This window comes from Pteropus alecto, unplaced genomic scaffold (genome assembly GCF_000325575.1).
Source record: "Pteropus alecto unplaced genomic scaffold, ASM32557v1 scaffold63, whole genome shotgun sequence".
NCBI classification, from domain to species: domain Eukaryota; kingdom Metazoa; phylum Chordata; class Mammalia; order Chiroptera; family Pteropodidae; genus Pteropus; species Pteropus alecto.
In genome coordinates this window covers 210,766-229,183 of record NW_006434897.1, presented here as the reverse complement: position 1 = coordinate 229,183, position 18,418 = coordinate 210,766, and the positions used below count along the sequence as shown (strand labels likewise).

General features: G+C 33.2%; 1 protein-coding gene and 1 long non-coding RNA gene across 3 annotated transcripts in view; one reads left to right on the top strand and one right to left on the bottom strand.

The window, feature by feature from the left end:
* Nucleotides 1-18,418, top strand: part of LOC112478899 — a 68,813-nt gene that overhangs the window by 27,262 nt on the left and 23,133 nt on the right. The window contains exon 4 of one of the 2 annotated variants that reach the window (XR_003045997.1): nucleotides 7,318-7,487. The exons of the other annotated variant lie outside the window; for it this stretch is intronic. This is a non-coding gene — a long non-coding RNA (uncharacterized LOC112478899). Of the gene's footprint in view, nucleotides 1-7,317; nucleotides 7,488-18,418 lie in introns of those variants that run through there. 2 annotated transcript variants of the gene reach the window in all.
* On the bottom strand, nucleotides 1,926-10,950 carry IBSP (integrin binding sialoprotein). The gene is made up of 6 exons (XM_006910711.1): nucleotides 10,897-10,950; nucleotides 10,757-10,807; nucleotides 10,584-10,661; nucleotides 6,959-7,021; nucleotides 3,023-3,187; nucleotides 1,926-2,462 (listed from the first exon to the last, which is right to left on the bottom strand). Exons 1-6 carry the CDS (start codon nucleotides 10,948-10,950, stop codon nucleotides 1,926-1,928), a joined length of 948 nt encoding a protein of 315 aa, XP_006910773.1.

The following is an 18,418-nucleotide window of genomic DNA, read 5'->3' as shown; positions in this document are numbered from 1 at the left end:
ATGGTGGAGAAGAGTCACCATTTGGCTCTCAAAGATGGAAGTGAGCTAGCTTAAATCCCTGAGGTAAAATAACAAGGAGCAGCCACTCATGTTATATTAGTCAAAAGCAAAAGAAAGAACCATAAAGGAAAAGATTAACCAATTTTGCTATATAAACTTCAGGACATTAATAAATAAATGAACTTCACAGATAACCTCTTTGTACCTGATAGAGTTTTGCAAGGATTAAATGCATTAGCAATAAAGAACATTATTGGAACAATTGGGAAAATTTGAATATGGACTATATATTTGTATATTAGAAAATATCATATCTATGTCAAATTTCTTGAGAATAAGAATAACAATATTGTGGCTATTTAGGAGAATTCCTTGCTCTTATACTAAATGCTAAAGTATTTAGAGATGGAGCATAATGATCTCAGAACGTCTCTAAGGTTTGGTAAAAAAGTATATACACATTTAAGAGGAGAGGCACACAGAAACAGAAAGAGATAACATAAATATGGCAAAATGTTAATCCTTGGTAAATCTAGGTGAAAGGTCAATAAGGGTACTCATGTACTAGTCTTCCAATTTTTCTGAAGCCTTGGTATTTTTCAAAATAAAAAGTGAGGAGACAATGAGTTATGCACGTAACACCTTACAAATGTTAGCGATCGGCCAAAAATCACTCCGAGGATAGAGTTCTTCATTTTCATATGCCCAGTGTCTAAATGTTGTCCGGTTCCATAGTAAATACTCAATACATCTTATAAATGAATAAATAAAAAGATGAATAAATTTTTGTCTTCTTGCTTCTTCTATCTACTTTCCTTCATTACTCCCATTTCAAACTTTCTTTAAGGTTATGTTAAATCATAAATTGCAGTTAAGAGTTTGCATATTAGCCCTTTGTATATGTGTGTGTATAAGAGTTTTCATTCTATCCCAATCCTTAACCCACCTAAAACCAAATTAAGTAGAAGTAGGGTTGCCAGATATAACATAGAACTTTCAATTAAATTTGAATTTCAGATAAACAATGAATTATTTATGTAGTATAAGTATGTCCCAAATATTTCACAAAGGCCAAATATTGCATGGAGCATACTTATACTAAAAAATTATTTATTGTTTATCTGAAATTTGAATTTAGCTAGATATCTTGTATTTTTATTTATTAAATCTGGCAACGCTCATAAAAGCCATTTATTTCCCTGATGTATATGGCTGACCCTGTCCACATGTATGTCAAAATCGTAGTTATGTTGATTTATCCACAAGAACATGTTTGTAGTTCTTCTGAGTTTTAAACCATAGTGGAAATAAGTTTTTATCCTTTAGCCGAATTGTCCCCCTACTTGTCTCACATTTTTCTATTCTGAATCTCTCATTTTTCTTCAAATAACACATTTGAACAATTGCATTTTTATTTGTGATAAAATCTATTGATAGAACATACATACAGGTTACATAAAAATACATGAGAATAATAATTAAACTATACAGTGTTGAATAGGTAGTATGATTAAAGAATTACAAACACATTTATTGTATACAGTGGCATTAATGTCAATGAATCTCTTCTTAGAAACAATTCTTGCACAAAGAGTATGTTTTGGCAGTTAGTAATAGAGCAAACAGATTAAAAATACTATTTAGAGAATTACAACCTAAAACATTCGATCAAACTTGATCTTATGGATTGGTTTACCACTTGATAAATGGCTCTGATTTATGATTACCTTTGAATAATATACCAGGGAAAAGCAAACATGAAGCCCAATACTTGCGGAAGCAATTACAGAAAATCACTTAGGAACAGCAGCACCATTCCACATTATAATATGCACATGTGTTATATTGCACCTTCCTGAGTTGAACTTTGAAAACTGTAGCCACATGAAACACCAGAATGGATGACTTCATCCCAGGCTGGGCTTTCACTGGTGGTAGTAGTAATTTTGACCATCATAGCCATCATAGCTATGCCCTTTATAGTAGCTATACTCATCCTCATAGGCTCGGAAATTGTCCCCTCGAGGTTCCCCATTCTCATTTTCATAGACTTCATATCCATTATCATATTCATTGGTGCCTGTTTGTTCATACTCCCCCTCATATTCAGTGGTGGTGGTTTTCTCCAGTGTTGGGGTAGTGGCCCCATAGACCTCCTGTGGTGGAGTCGTAGGTTCAAGCCTGCCATTGTCCTGCTCTCCAGCCACTGTGTTTCCTTCTGCATTGGCATCAGGGACACTTTCTTCTTCTCTTTCTTCTTCATTGTCTCCACCACTGCTGCCATTGCCATTTTCTACCTCTGTGCTGTTGGTGCTGGTGCCATTTACCCCTTGCCCATTTTCATCCACTTCTGCTTCATTTTCTTCATTTTCATTTTCTTCTTCTTCCTCTTCTTCTTCTTCTTCTTCTTCTTCTTCATCACTTTCCTCCTTTTTGGTAGCTTTCTTTCCTGTATCTCCTGTCTGTAAGAAAAAAATTTGAAAGACTCCACATCCAGGCATGAAAATGTAAAACTTACGGCCATAATGTCATCAACATAGACTGTACTGACAGCCTTATTCTAGATGTAATTCTGAATTGAAGTCCATTTAACTTACAAAAGAATTGAGAGGGGGGGCTTTAAAAATTCCAAATTAGTACCTTTGTCATTGGATTTTGATGGAAAAAAATGTACTTGATAAATAAGACTTCTGTGTGGGAGATGCTTTCTATAGCTTTATTACTCACTTTCTCTGTCTTGATCCCTTTCTCTGAAAGAGGCATCTCTCAAGACCTTCATTCATTGCTAAGATACTTATCCTTTGTCTTCTGGTATAATGTGGAAAGTCAGTGTAATAACATGGGAAGAGAACTTACCTGGGAAAAGATCTTTCCTTATTTGTTAACGGGAAAATTTTGTCTGTTCTTGCTTTCTCAATGAGTTAAAGAAGATAATATAAAATACTCTGGATACAGTGTCAAAATAACCTTAGACTTCAGTTAAGAAATGAAATTAGATGTAACATTTTGGAGGAATTATTACCTTCTTGGGAAGCTGGATGGCGGCTAGACCTATATTTCCTGCTTCGGGCGTGGTCTCCTCTCCATAGCCGGGTGTGGTAGCAGAAAGGGTAGAGTTCTCGGCCTCCGATTCTTCGTCTTCATTTTCATCAGACTCTTCATTGTTAGCTTCTTCATTTGAAGTCTCCTGGTACAAACACCCAGAGCAAGAAAAGTTATTTTAGCCAGAAGATAACTCAAGATTCGCTAGTATTATGAACCATTGTTGGAAAAAAAAATTTATATTTCTCAGTCAACTCATCACCCAATGTTGACAATTCTTTCTCCTCTTATGCCATTTGTACTTCTCACTTCTAAGAACTCAACTCAAAGTTGAGTTATGTTTTAGATATTTCTACATTTTATTTAATCAATTCAAAATATTTGTGTAATAATTTCTACATATCTTCATATCTGGTATCACATTATACAGAACTTAGGCTCTTAAAGTCTTTCAATTAAAATCTTATTAATTAATTAAAATAATTTAATTTAATTTAAATAATTAAAATTAAAATTATCAATAACTACTATAACATGGTAGTAAATTAATCCTCATATTTGCTGACAAATAAGCTGAGAACTTTATACCTATCTTTATATTCTTTATAGCAGCCCTATAAGATAAGACTGCTGCTCTTACTCTTTAGAAAAGTAAAAAGAGCTCAGAAAGCTGAATAACTTGTTTAAAGTCTCATGGTAAGTGATGAAGCTAAATCTTTCTACCTCAAAAAAGCTGGACTCTTTTTAATGGACCATGTGTTGTTGATGATGATTAGAATTTCTATGAATTTTCCACAGTATGCCTAAAATATTTTTTTAATAGGAAATTTTTTTTATAGAAACTAACTCCAAACAAATTGATAGCATATCTTAATTGCTATCCACCTCTTCCCAAAAGTGAATATATCTCATTTGCTTTCAGATTTATTAAACAACAAAAATGATATATTTAATTCAAAACCCATCTGTCAATATGTAAGCCAGTTCTGTACCATATGCAGCATTCAAAAAATGTTAGACATTTGACACACAATCAATTTTCTGTGCAATGAAGGAAGTAAACACTCCAAGAAATCCTTTATAATATATTAGGTTATTGCATGAATATTTTTTTAAAAAAATTACCAGTCCTCAAATGAATGCTTATTATAATCTTTAACACTTTAGTCTTTTTCCTTTACTCCATATTGTCAATTACTCCAATTGTTTGTTAATTGAGTTAATCTCACAATGTAATTTATAACTAATATTAAAAGTCAGGAATTCATGCAAGTAGAATTTGTTTAAGTGAGTCTTAGAAAATCAAATTAATTTTAATGTATTTTAAAAGATATTATGATAATTGGATAACTTTAACTAGGCATCCTATATTTTAAGACTTGAAAAAAAACAAACAAAACCTAGATTTAGCCTGCCTTATTATTAAACAAGTGACTAAAAAGAATATGTTTGCCTCATCAAATTTGTAAATTCCAGTGTCAGTGAACTCTTGGGACTACTAGAGTCCATTCCAAAATAGTCTGCAAGCTAATTGTGTCAATTTCCATAAATACCATACTATTTTTTTTTTCAAGTTTATGCTTTAGCCCAACAGACTAAATCTTTTAGGAGTTGAGGAGTAAAGATCCTTAGAATAGGAGAATATACATGTTGGGTCCTGTACCCTCATTTCATAGGTGAAAATTCTGAGGTTCAATGGAATAAGTGGTGTGAGGTCAAATAGATAGCAGTTTATTAGTGACAAGGTCATGGCTATAGGCCCAAGACTCCCAATTTATAGACATCTATGTTTTCTCCTGTAACACCCTTTCTTTTCCTAGACACTTTATTTAAGGATATCCTGTTGCAATGAGTTAAAAAGGGAAAAAGTATTACTAACTCACTAGAATGGCTAAAATAACTGAAAAAAAAAAAGTGTTGGTGAGAATGAGGAACAACTGGAACCCTTACATACTGACAATGGGAGTTTACATTGGTATGTCTGCTTTGAAAGCTGTTTGGTTGCATCTACTCAGATTGAACATACACATAGCCTTTTGACTTAGAAATTTCACTTCTAGATAAATTAGCCTCCAGAAATGAATGCATATATTCACCAGAAAGAGTATTAGAATGTTTATAGTATCACTCTTTGTTATAACCCAAACTTGGAAACTACCTAAATGCCCATCAACAGGAGAATAATACATTGTGGTATATCCATGTAACAAATATTGACAATGAAGATGAACAGTTTACAATGACAGAACAGTATGGATCAACCTCTGAAGTTGAGAGTGGAACAGGCCACACTCAAAAGAGTATATGCTGTATGATTCCATATATATAATAAAAATAGGCAAAAGTAATCTATCTGTTAGGAGTCAAAATAGCAGCTGCCCTTGGTGGGGCTTGGTTAATGAATGGAATGAAGCCCAAAGCATGTGTTGCTTTTAGATATGGGTGCTGGTTACATTTACGTGTTACATTTCTGAAATTTCAATGACCTGTATACTTATGATAATTGTGGTATGTACATTATATTTCAATAAAGGTTTAATGTTTATTAAGGCTAGTAGTTCAGCAGTAGAGTGAAATGTATGATCACCTAGTAGAAAATATGCCTAGGCACTTTCTCATGTGCATACAATTCCTGGGGACTCTGTATTTAACTTGAATTGCAGATAATTTCTGAAAGTACCATAAATATTCAGATTGCTGGCAAAATTTTGAGTGTGTGCAATTTCTTAAGAGTCTTAAAGGAGTCCTAATCTTCCCCAATCCCCAACTACCATCACAACAAATGAAAAACCACTGCCAAAATGTACACAATCTAATTGGAAAATCTAGCTGGGCAAGGCAAGTTTACAATCACTATACAGCAAACAAATGTAGTTAAATGGATTACCCTAGCTTAATTCTTGTGTAAGATTACCACAGGCAAAATTTTGTGGGATTTTCTGGTACTGGCTTGACATTCTTATTAGGGCCTTCCTTTAAGCTATTAATGAGATTCTAGTAAATTATGGTACTAGAAATGTTAATTTTATGGTTAAAAAAATTAAACTAAATATTCATCACTTTTAAAGTTCTCATGCCATTTTGTTTTCAAGATAGCAGACATTTATCCATGATCCATTTTCGACTGTCATTGTCCACTTATAAATAGCAGCTATGAATACCTGAATTTAGAAGCTTCCCAAACCAGTGGATTGCTATAATTGACAATCCAGGAAAATGTACCTAATTAGTATGTTTCCTTGGGCAAGAGTGTTAGTTATAAACATGTTGGCACAATTTCCAAGATATATAGATGAATCTTAGCCAGAAATTACACTAATTTGTAGTACTATATTAGAAGATATTTTTACATCTTGAGCACTTACATTTTTGTAAGAACATGAATTTCATTATTAAATAAAAACTCATGAAATTCCTCTTAAAAATAACAACCCTACTTTGTGGGTCAAGAAAGGCAGATGAATCACAATAACAGTGTAGAGGATGTAAGATTAACTATCATATACTACACTTAGTAAATTAAGTTTTTTTTAAGTTCAGTCCCTAAAACAAGCATTATAGTGAGTTCAGAACTATTATATACTTGTTTTTTTACTATCATATTCTATCCACCTAAATATAAACAATACTTTTCCTTTTTATCAGAATTTATACTTCTTCCACTTAAAACAAAGACTACTTTTGGTTTTGTGTACCACTTACAGATAATTTTAACCCCAAACTGCAGTAGTGTTTTGAACAGGTCATTTTAGTTTATTCTAATTTAAATAACATTTCACTTGTCCAAAATAGAAGACTCTGGGCAGTTGGTAAGCTGGCAATGTCTGTTTGCTGAGTTCTGACTACAGTAGACTAATTTCCTATTTGTTTTTGTGCTGCCTGGTTTGTTATGAAAAATCCTGCAGAAACTCCTTACCTCTTCTTCTTCTTCCTCATCTGAGCTATCACCATCTTCATTTTCTTCAGAAGAGTCACTGCTCTAAAAAAATATACACATGAATTCATGCACATATGAATATGTAATTAGATTTGTATTTATTTACTTTAGAACAGTTCTAATACTAATGTGGAAAAGATATGAAGAAATTAGACATATATAAAATGATGTTAGAGAGAAGAAGCCATTTCACAATGTTCAAGATATGTATGAGATACTCCATTTTCAATTCCAAAAGCTTTGGCATTTTGTATGCAAAAACTAGAGCAATGCGTCACAGAACTGTTTAACTCTTAGAGAACAAAGGGATTATCTGGTCCAATTTCTTTATTTTACAGAGAAGGAATCTGAAGCCAGAATGGTTGTGACTTCTCCAATCAGGTCAAGACAAATCTTGGACTAAAACATAGATCACATTGTTTTATTTTATTTATAAAATATGAATGAAATAATGATTGGGCTTATTATAAAATATAAGTTGTTACTGGTTAATTCTCAATGAGCTTTCTTGGTGAATTTAAATTAGAATTTTACTTGAAATTAAATTTGCATGTAATTTTAATATATTTCAATGTAATTAAAGCTAACCTCTAAAATGTTAATATGTGTATTAGAAGTTATATGATGAAAATCAATTCATTTACTCAATAAAGAGATTTTAGGGTACCTTCTAAAGAGCTCAATATTAAGTGAAAATAAATTAAACCAAGAAGTGTATTTTAAAAACACAATTATAAAGCTAATGAGCTTTGCTACTTTTTAAAAGAAAATGTAAATCTAAACATCTGTTTTCAGAGCCTTTAAGACAATTGAAGAGATTCTTCATCTTCTTTCCCAGTGATAATGCAAATAGAATTTTCCTGCTTTTTCTGCAACTGCTCCTAATGGTAACAGGTATACACATGGATACCCAACTTAAGATTCTGTCATTTTCTACCTTGCAAATTTTAGCTTTGATTCTGATGACTCAGTTAAGTTCCATGGGTCTTAGAAAAGATAGCTGCAGAATAACTTTGGAGTTAGAGATCAGATGTGAGGAAACAATCACAGGGCCATCCTGTTGGTCTCATTCTTCAGGTGACCACACCATCCACCCAAGGAAAAGGAATGCTTGTCCCCTTGACTCAAGAATAATCTCAAGTGGAAAAGAGAATAGTTAAACCAGCTCTTGCACTGCCATGACCTTAAAGATTGTGCCTTCCATAGTCCAGAGGGTGAATAAAGAATAATATTATATCTAAACTATTTTTGTTAATTAAGTGATATAGCAAGGACAGCATATGCATGCAGCATATTTTGTCTGAGTGGGAGTGTGAGAGTGTTTAATCATTTTTCAAGCTTTCTTATGTCTAGCCTTCTTCCTACCCCCAACCACACAACTCTTCAATTAATATTTGCAATGAGAGCAATTTTTAAACTGCATGAAATACCTTGAAGCCTTGGCATTTTCTTATTTTCCTTTCCTTCATTTATGTCTTATTACCATTTTGTCACTAAACCCAATTGATATTCCAGATGTCTTTCATAAATATAATTTTTAAATCATTATTTCTTCTAACTTCTATCATTCCATTTATTGAATCTCAAGTATCCATTCTAGGCATTGTACTGAGAATGAGGGTCATAGCAAGAGATGAGGTTAGAAATGTGGACAGTTTCCTTGTATCAAGCATGGTGATAGCTGAGATGAGTTCAATAAAAGAAATATAAGATAAAATTCCTGTCCCCTAAGAGTCGACACACTAGTCAAATATTATTTGAAGCATTAAAAATCAATTTCCTCAATTAAAAATGCTTAGAGTATTAAGTTTATCTATACTTCCATTTCTATAGCATTGTAAATAATATAACGTGTTTCATGCAAGTTGGTATTTTAGAAGTTATTATAGATATATATACATATGTGGGTGTCTGTGTGTGTGTGCATATATATATAGATAGATATGTATATCTATCTATATATATAAACACAGCTTTGTTTGAATAAAGCATGAATTTCGAAGCCAATACAGCTTAATCCATTTTGGGGTAACAATCTGGGCATTAAATATTTAGCTGACTTAAGAGAATAAATAAAAAAGAGCTATAAGAAATATATAAATAGACATGTAAGGGAAAAAATCCTGGAAATCAAACTTTGCAAAATAGAATACATCATGAATACTAACTCAGATTGTTATATTGGGAGATATATTTTATTAGGTTCTTTTTAAAAACAACTATCTTTCAATTCTACATTAGTTAAGGTGTACCTGTTTATATATAATTTGTGGAAATTTTGTATATTAAAGATCTATGAGCTTTGAGTCTATTAATAATGAAAAATAAAACCTCCTAATATCTTCTCATTATGAATATTTTAATTGGACCACACATATTTATCCATAAGAATTTCTAGGTGGGAATATCTCTAAGTACTTGATATTTTAGAAAAGTCGAGGAGCTAGTCAGAAACATAAATTTATTACCATTTGCATTTTATTTAAGAAAGAAAACAAAGCAAAATTTCAAATGAGCAATGTTTATTTATGGGCCTGAGGTAAACCAGAGAATGGAAGACAATTCTGAGAACTCACAACTCATGTATCATTTGTGCTCATATTTCTGTGGCCACACACATTCCCCATAATTATTGTGGTGCTAGAAATACTTTAAAATTATCATTTCCTATCATTGTATGAGTTAGAGATGGGTTAGCCCAACATATGGTAGGATGTTATGCCAAGCCACTGTGCTGAGACATCTTTTTCAGCATCTTGACTGTTTCATGAGTCTTGGGTCAAATAGTGCATAATTGGTACCCTGAACCTAAACTGTATAGGAATAAAAATAGTGCAATTCTGGTTTGCTGTGTATTTAAAATCAACACTACTCCTTCCAGCTTTCAAAAGCCCTCTTCACAGGTAACCCAATAAAAACAGAAACTCTTATTTTTAGTGCTTAGTTATTTTCCTTTTTGTTTTCAAATTGTAAGAATGTTTTGTTTTTCATGCAAGCATTTTAGTTTACTTCACAAACTTCTTTCTCTCCTCTGCAGTTCTTGAATCACACTTCCGTTATAATTATGTTTCAACATATGACATATTCATTAGTCTAGTGACCTACACAGGTCAAAGTTTCAGAAAATTTTCAGCAATCACCACTGATTATTAAGAATTTTTTTAAATGACCTCTACTGTTTATAGAGTAATTTTTTTCCCTACCAAATAAAGGACTCTAAATTATTGAAAGTAAAACAATTGTATGACAGTACCGAATCAACAATAACATGATAATTAGTGGCCTTATCATTGACTTAATTGTCAGCAACTGATAAAATTGTCCACTTTTGTCAGTGAGTTAGCAAAAATAGCTGAATTGAATGTACCAGGGTATTTGTTTTTATTATATCATTTTAGAATGGGCCCAAATGATCTTACTCTGTATATATATTTCTGCTTTAAAAGAGAATTTAGGAACAAATTTTGCTTTAATATATTAAAAACAAACTTTTTGTAGTAAGTGGTCTTTCTGGCTGATTTTCAATAATTTTGGTGTTTTGTAATTAAACATGATTCCCTTTGAATTGTAATGGGTGAGGAGGAAAATTAATTTTTATACTTACTTGAACCGGAAATCGTTTTAGAGGAGGATAAAAGTAGGCATGCTTGTAAAGATAGTACCGTGGTCTGTACTTAAAGACCTGCATAAACAAAATAAATGGTATATTCATGTTTAATATACAATTAATCTAGAGTAAGTGTAGTCGGGGAAAAGAAGTATGCTAAAATTAATTACCCCATTTTCTTCAGAATCCTCTAATTTGGCTCTTCGGTGAAAATTTTTCATCTGTTTAAAAGAACATCGAGTTATTACATATTTTCTCACATAAAAAGACAAAAATGGAAATAACTATAGGTTTTTAATGAAGAACTTACTGAGAAAGCACAGGCCATTCCCAGAATACTGAGCAAAATTAAAGCAGTCTTCATTTTGGTGATTGCTTCTGGAATTAATGAAATGGTAAAGTTAATAAATATTAAAACTAAGAGTGTAACATTTTGTTCATATTAGATGAAGTATTTCATTTGTTTTTATTTCTGTCCAATCATAGTTTAAACTAATAAAGACCGAATTTCTGCTTTCGTTTTAAAATTGTTCCTTTTAAATAACAGAAGACTGACTTAACCCACCTGTTTAAATAATCATGAATTCCATATTTGGTCTTAACCTATCTGCTGTGATCTGTCACTGGAAGACCATTTCATCACTGCAAAGGGCTTGAAGTCTTAGCATACTTTACACTGAGCCTCAGAGGCCTCTTTAGTGTCATTGACATAGGAATATCAGCTAAGTGAATTGAATTGTTAGTGTAGTTATGTGACCTGTTTGATTTGCTTAACAAACTAAGCAAAATTGAATACATTTAAATGACTGCTTTTTATGTCAATGGTCCTACAGGCATTTCTAGCTTCTATATAGCTTTTGAACTAAAGGTCATTTGTAAAATGGAGGCTAGGAGCCATTTTTCTATGAACATCTTAAAATACTTGGTATTTTTTTTTTTATATGTACACGAAGTGATCCATAACATGTGGAATACTATTCTCTCAGCATGTTGTACTGAACAGCCATGTCTGAGGATGATTCCATGAGAAGAGTTTATCAGGGGAAATTCTCCTCAAATTAGGTTTTTCCCCAGCTCCATTTAAGGTTTCCATCACTGTCATGGGATGGATCAGGGGATCTCCAGGGTCAGGGAAGAATTAAAGACGCAATTCTCAAAGTGGGAATGGTTCCAGAACAGTCTTGGGGTTTGCAACCATGTAAAGATTTCAGTTCCACATAGATTTCTCATAAGTAAAAAGAGAGAGAGAGAGTACAGCCCTATCCTAATTTTACTGTATTTAATAAAATCCAATTTAATAGAGTTTGGATAACTTAGTTGACAGCCTACTAACACCAGCCTATTTGCAATGACACATACACATTTAACTGATAGTGCCTTCTCATACAGAGTGACATCTTAGGCAATAATTTAGAAGTATGTAATGGTGATGGCACTATCCCCATAAACACACTTGAAAAAGTAATGTTTAAAATGTATGAAACTCAGGTCATATACGGTACTCTGAAGGTTTATGTTGCATTTTGTCATCATTAGCCAAGATTTATTTCATCCTTATTGAGTATCTGACACTAAAATATACACCACACAAGGTAAAGCTTGAGGCCTAAAGAAGTTGCCTTGGGTCTTAAGTCACATTCTATTTGGGCAGAGTGGGTCTTTTGATTTTGATGCCTACACACTTCCTCACAGTCCTCTCTACTTTAGCGAAATTTCTTGATGGCCATAGCAGGATAAAGAGACTTTGCCCGGAAGGGGACTCATCTGTTTAAGAAGTTTTTTTTACTCTTGGGTGCTCTGAAAAATACTTTGAACTTTGCCACCCAAGATTGAGCCCACCCGCAAACAGGAAGATTGTTGCTCCGCAGCTTCAAGAAAAGAGTTGGAGTATTTATAGTATATTAAAGAGCTTAAAAAATTAAACAGATGGAACTGTAGAAAGAGTTTTGATTACATAAATTTCTCATAACAAACTATAAAACAGCTAGATAAAAACATAACACAGATAATATAAAAAGAACCAAGTGATTCATGTAGGAAGCAATTAATTGGCTACCTACATAAATCTTATTTTATTTACTTTGTGATTCAGCAAAAGCAAAGATCTCTTTAGTGACCACTAATAACTCAGACAACAATGTCAACATTCTTAAAGGATAGTTTTGAAAATCTAATTACAAGATTTTACTGAGAAAGTACAATAATCTACCAAAATTATTTGTTTCTCTAGTACTACATATTTTTCCATACTGATTTTATAGCTGTAAGATATTAATAGTTTGAAGCTGAATTTATAATGTTTTGAAAAGATATTGTATGTAATTGAAATATAGATTAGGCATAATTCATGGAGAAATCTACATACACGGAGGCAGATTGCAAATGCAAAATAGTATTCCAGTTAGGTTATCTTGAATGCATCGGAATGAGAAAACAAAGAGTTATCTGTGAGGTGCAGGATAGAAAGTAGGAAGTATAAGTTTCTAATTTATGTGCATTAATTTATGTGCATATTAAGAACTTACTTACATGCATAGGTTAATAAACAGCCTTTTGGAAAGAATCTAAAATCTGAGGTACTAGTTTAATGGTAAACAAGTGTTAAATTATATAGCCATTTTATAGTGCAATCATAACAACAGTTAAATAAAAAATTTAAAGCCAAATCCAGAGCTGTAAAACATGGAGTGTTTGAGTTTAAGATAATTTATTTGTCATATTAAATCTTACCCTTTTGCAGTCCTGAAATGAGGAAAGAGGCAGGCTCACAGGAGTGAGTGACACAGATTGAATTTTTCCTCTGCTTTCTCACCCACTCATTCACTTGCTTTTGCTGGCTATAAACTCTTCTTTGCCTTCCAACAGCCAATCACTGTCATAGTCAAGGTGATGTCAGAATGTGGACTCTCACCAGAAAACCCCCAAACATCAACACTTTTTCAAGACACAGGCTCAGTTGAATAAACATGAAACAAGTGCCTCTAGTGCCAAGAGGTTTGCATTGTGGAATTTAATTGAAGGTTTAGATGAAGATGAATAGTTTGAGTTCTGAATATACATAATACACTGGATTTGAATTAAAATAAGTAGCAAAAGATTTAACCATTTAAAAATATCATAATTATGCAAGAGTTCACTATGTTGAAAAGAAAGAAAACTCACTGTCACCAGATACAGTCTCACATTATTAGTTTAGTAAAAAAATAATAAGCTAAATAACAAAGGAAAGGACCTGATGAACAATTAATAATTTAACATCAGTTATTTTATTTTTCCTGAAACATACTTCGGTGCCTCATATGTTAAAACTAATATAATTAAATGTCAGAATTTATAAGATATATTTGCTAAAATACATCACTGAATGTAAAAGTTAGAACTTTTGAGGATCATGCTACTGAGAGGAAGGTTTCATTTTTTTGTTTTACAAAATAAGCCTGTTTGGATTATCTATTTATATGGTCCCTTCCTGTTATGCAAATGATGTCACCTTGTTTTATTTTCTAGGGCTTCTGTATAACTCCGTTTATTTTCATATTTAATTTTTTCTTCATGTGTATAGAAAAATAGGAATAGATCTGGCAAGAGTGATCTGTTACTGAAATGATTCAGAAAAACCAAGTACACGAGGAACTGATTGATAAACTAAAGTGCTAATTTTTTAATTTGCAGAAGGAAATTTAGCTTAATAGCTCGCATATTCTTCTTGTTCAGTACTTTTATTATTCACCCAGTTATGGTTTACCTAAGAAATCAAAAATTAATAGATATCATTTTTAAGTGTGTGTGCCAGTCACGTTATTAGATATTTTGAAAAATAAATCATCTTTTATTTCAGAAAAGTTGCCTGGAAAATATAGATTCGACCACATCAGTGTAGGCCAATTTACCAAACTTTGAATTATTGAGCTTTTCACTCATCTTCTTGAATCAGGGCACTGGATAGCCAATGTTCCAGGACATGGAAACCAAATATAAGAACAATTTGGTTCCTGTCTTTAATCCATTTCCCTTTTACCCAGAGAATACTCACTGGTGGCATTTGTGGTGGCAGAGTTTACCCCGAGATAACCAGCGGATTACAGTCCTAACCTTACCACTAAAGTTTGCCATACATTTCCCAAGCTTTTCAGAGAATTACATTAAAACAAGACTGATGCAGTTGAGACAGCTCATTTGAACAGAGAACAGATGCCAAACGATCTGAAAAAAAAAAAAAAGATTGCAAAGGGGATGCCTATAGCCAGATTCCGTGGTGAACATAATGGCACTAAAATGGTGTGACAAGAAGGAGGTGATAATGTTTTCAACATTCCACAATGATACTGTGATTGAAGTAGACAACAGAAATGGAAAGAACACTAAGAAGCCATGTGCTATTGTGGATTTATATATAATGAGAATATGGGAGCAGTGGACTCGGCTGATTAGATGCTCACTTCTTATCCACGTGAGCACTAAGGCACCAGTTTTGGTCTAAAAAATTCTTTTGCCACCTTCTAAACATTATAGTGTTTAACTGCTACATCCTGTTTAAGAACGACAATCCTGAGCACATGATCAGCCATGTAAACTTCAGATTGACGTTGATTGAAAGAACACTGGAAAAGCGTCACAAGTCAGGGCAGCAACATCTTCAAGGTCCTCCGCGCCCTGTCTGGAAGACATACTCCCAAGAGCATACCACCAACATCAGGGAAACAGAATCCAACTGGTTGCTGCAAAGTTTGCTGCTCGCACAACGACAAGGATGGCAAGAAGATCCGGAGAGAAACGCAATATTTTTGTACAGAATGTGATGTTCCGCTTTGCGTTGTTCCGTGCTTTAAAATTTACTACATGCAAAAATATTATTAAATATTGATCATCATATACATTTCTGTTACATTAGGATTAGAGACAAGTTCTATTTAGAAATAACTCTAAGAACAGTTTTTATATTTCGTTTTTACATTGAAAACCAGTCAGATTTGCTTCAGCCTCAGCGTGTTTATGTAAAATTAAATTAACGCTGGCAGCACTTTTTTTTCCTAAATAGGAAATGGGTTAAAATTTTCAGTTGTGTAGGGAGACAGATATATATCCCTAGGACAGAGCAATCAAAATATCTACAAGGTTTAGAGGTGCTGCAGAAATAGAAAGGTTTAATTCTAAATGACAAAAGAGCAGTGGAGCTGGACCCTGACATCAGAATAGGAATTTGCTAGGTTATCAATAGGGAAAAAGTTATCAAGAAGGAAGAAGAAAACATTCTTGGGAATGGGTTTAAAAAACATGAAAATGTATGAACAGTATAGTAACGCCACCAAATATTTGCTGAGTGCACTTGTGCTAATTTTTCACTTGGGCTATTTCACTCATCCTTCACACATGGAAAACAAATCTATGAGATTATTCCCTTATTCTACAAGTCATTCTACAGGTGAGGCAGGTGAGGCACAGTGATGGTAAGTAGGCCCTGAATTGCATGGCTAGTAAATAGGGGGAATCTAGGGATCAAAGCCAACTCTGTCTAATTCTATAGTCTACTTTTAGTCATGATATATCCTTGCTGGCACATTCAGAAAACATCGATGATTCAATAGATTGGAATAGAGTGAGTGGAAGTAGTGACAAATGAGGATGATTGGATAGCCAAAGCCCAGAAGATGGGTGGGACTGTAGGTTGCACTAAGGCTTATGGACTCCATCATACAAATGAGAGAATACCAAAGGGTTAATGCAGAAAAAGAACATATTTAGATTTGCAGTTAGAAAAACTCTTTTGTTGATAAGGCAGAACTGGGTTGAAGAAGGCAAGATTGTTATGGAGGAGAGGAGCTTCCAGAAGCTATTTTAGTGGTCCAGGAAAACAGTGATTATAGTCTAAACTACAGCAGTAACAGTGGGGATGGAAAGGACAGAACAAATGAGAGAGATGTTAAATAGATAAAATCAATAACTCTTAGTAGTAGTAGAGATAAGAGAAATAGAGAAGCCTAGGATGACTTCCGAATTTATGGCTTTGGTAGTTTTGTGAGTGTTGAGATCATATCTCATGCAATACTAGCAGAGTAGTTGTTTTACTATAACAATATAGTAAACAATATATGATATAGGTATATATATATATATATACATATATATATATCATTAACAATATATGATATAATGAAAGGAGTAGAGAACTGAGAATTGAAAGACTGGGGTTTTGTTCTCGATTCTACCCTATGTGAACCACTGAACCACCGAACCACGCTGAAGCTTCAATTCAATCCATCTTTAAGAAATAAGGGGGTTTTCATACACACAGACACATACTAAAACCCATATTGTGTGCCTCTATCGCCTATGAAGCATTCTTGCCAAACAATCAAACTTGAATCTGATAAGTCTCTATATCTACCAGGCTAGAGGAAATACAGGGAATAGAAGAATGTGTGAAATGACACCATTTGGGATGCATTCAGCAAAACCTGGAATGTGGGAAACTATAAGACATAGTACTTGGTTTCTATTTCATTAGCAGAAAAAAAAATTTTAAAGAGGATGGGAGGACAAGAGACTTAAAAGACTTTAGAGACATAGCTAGAGAAATTATGAAACAATGAGGAAAATGCTGAATGCTCATCAGATATTTTATGGTATGAGAAATTATTGTTAATTTTGTAGGTATCATAACATTATTATTATGTTTTTAAAAAGAATTATCTAATTTATACTAAAATATTTGTGGGTGAAACAGCTATCTAAGTGTGGCCATAAATGGATAATTATTGAATAATTAAAATAGTTTATAAATAGTTTTTTATGGAAATAATTAAACTAAGTGATCTGTAGAACTTTTTCCATTTTTACTTACTTATGTATTTATTTATTTATATTTTTATGGTGATATTGGTTAACGAAATCCAATAAGTTTCAGCTGCACACTTTAACAGTAAGGCATATATATATTTACACTGTGTTCACCTCCCATAGTTAGATATCTTTTTGTCACCATATATTTGACCTCCTTTACCCCGTGTATATCCCCTATCCCCTTCCTCCCTCCCCTCTGATAACCATTAGTCTATTGTCCGTGTCATGAGTCTCTGTTTGTTTGTCCTGCTCATTTGTTGCTTTAGGTTTATATTCCACATATAAGTGATAGCATGCGATTTTCAACTTTTTCTGTCTGACTTATTTCACTTAGCATGATTATCTCAAGGTCCACCACTCGTGTTGTCGCAAATGGCAGTATTTCATTTCTTCTTATGACTAAGTAATATTCCATTGTATATATGTACCACAGTTTCTTTAGCCAATCATCTATCATAGGACACTTTGATTGTTTCCATGTCCTGACCACCGTGAATAATGCTGCTATGAACATTAGTGTGCAAATATAGGTTTTCAAGTCTTTGGGCCAATCCAGTAAAGAGGTTGCTGGATCATATGGTAGATCAATTCTTAGTTTTCTGAGGAACCTCCATACTGTTTTCCATAGTGGCTGTTCCAATTTGCAGTCCCACCAGCAGTGTATGAGGGTTCCTTTTTCTCTGCATCCTCTCCAACATTTGTTATTACTTGTCCTGTTGATAACAGGTATTCTAACCAGTGTGAGATGGTATCTCATTGTGGTTTTGATTTGCATTTCCCTACTAGCTAGAGATCTTGAGCATCTTTTCAAATATTTGTTGGCCATTTTTATGTCCTCTAGGGAGAAGTGTCTCTTCAGGTCCTCTGTCCATTTTTTGATTGGATCATTTGTTTTTTTGTTGTTATTGAGTTGCATGAGTTCTTTGTATATTTTGGATATTAGGCCCTTATCAGAGGCATTGCTTGCAAATATATTTTCCCATTCGGATGGT

Coding starts and splice junctions, on each gene's coding strand:
- IBSP (XM_006910711.1), bottom strand. CDS start 10,950: ATGAAGACTGCTTTAATTTTGCTCAGTATTCTGGGAATGGCCTGTGCT. Junction 10,662..10,756: donor AGGATTCTGAAGAAAATGGG/GTAATTAATTTT, acceptor TTGTTTATGCAG/GTCTTTAAGTACAGACCACG. Junction 7,022..10,583: donor TAAAACGATTTCCGGTTCAA/GTAAGTATAAAA, acceptor ATATTTTTTTAG/AGCAGTGACTCTTCTGAAGA.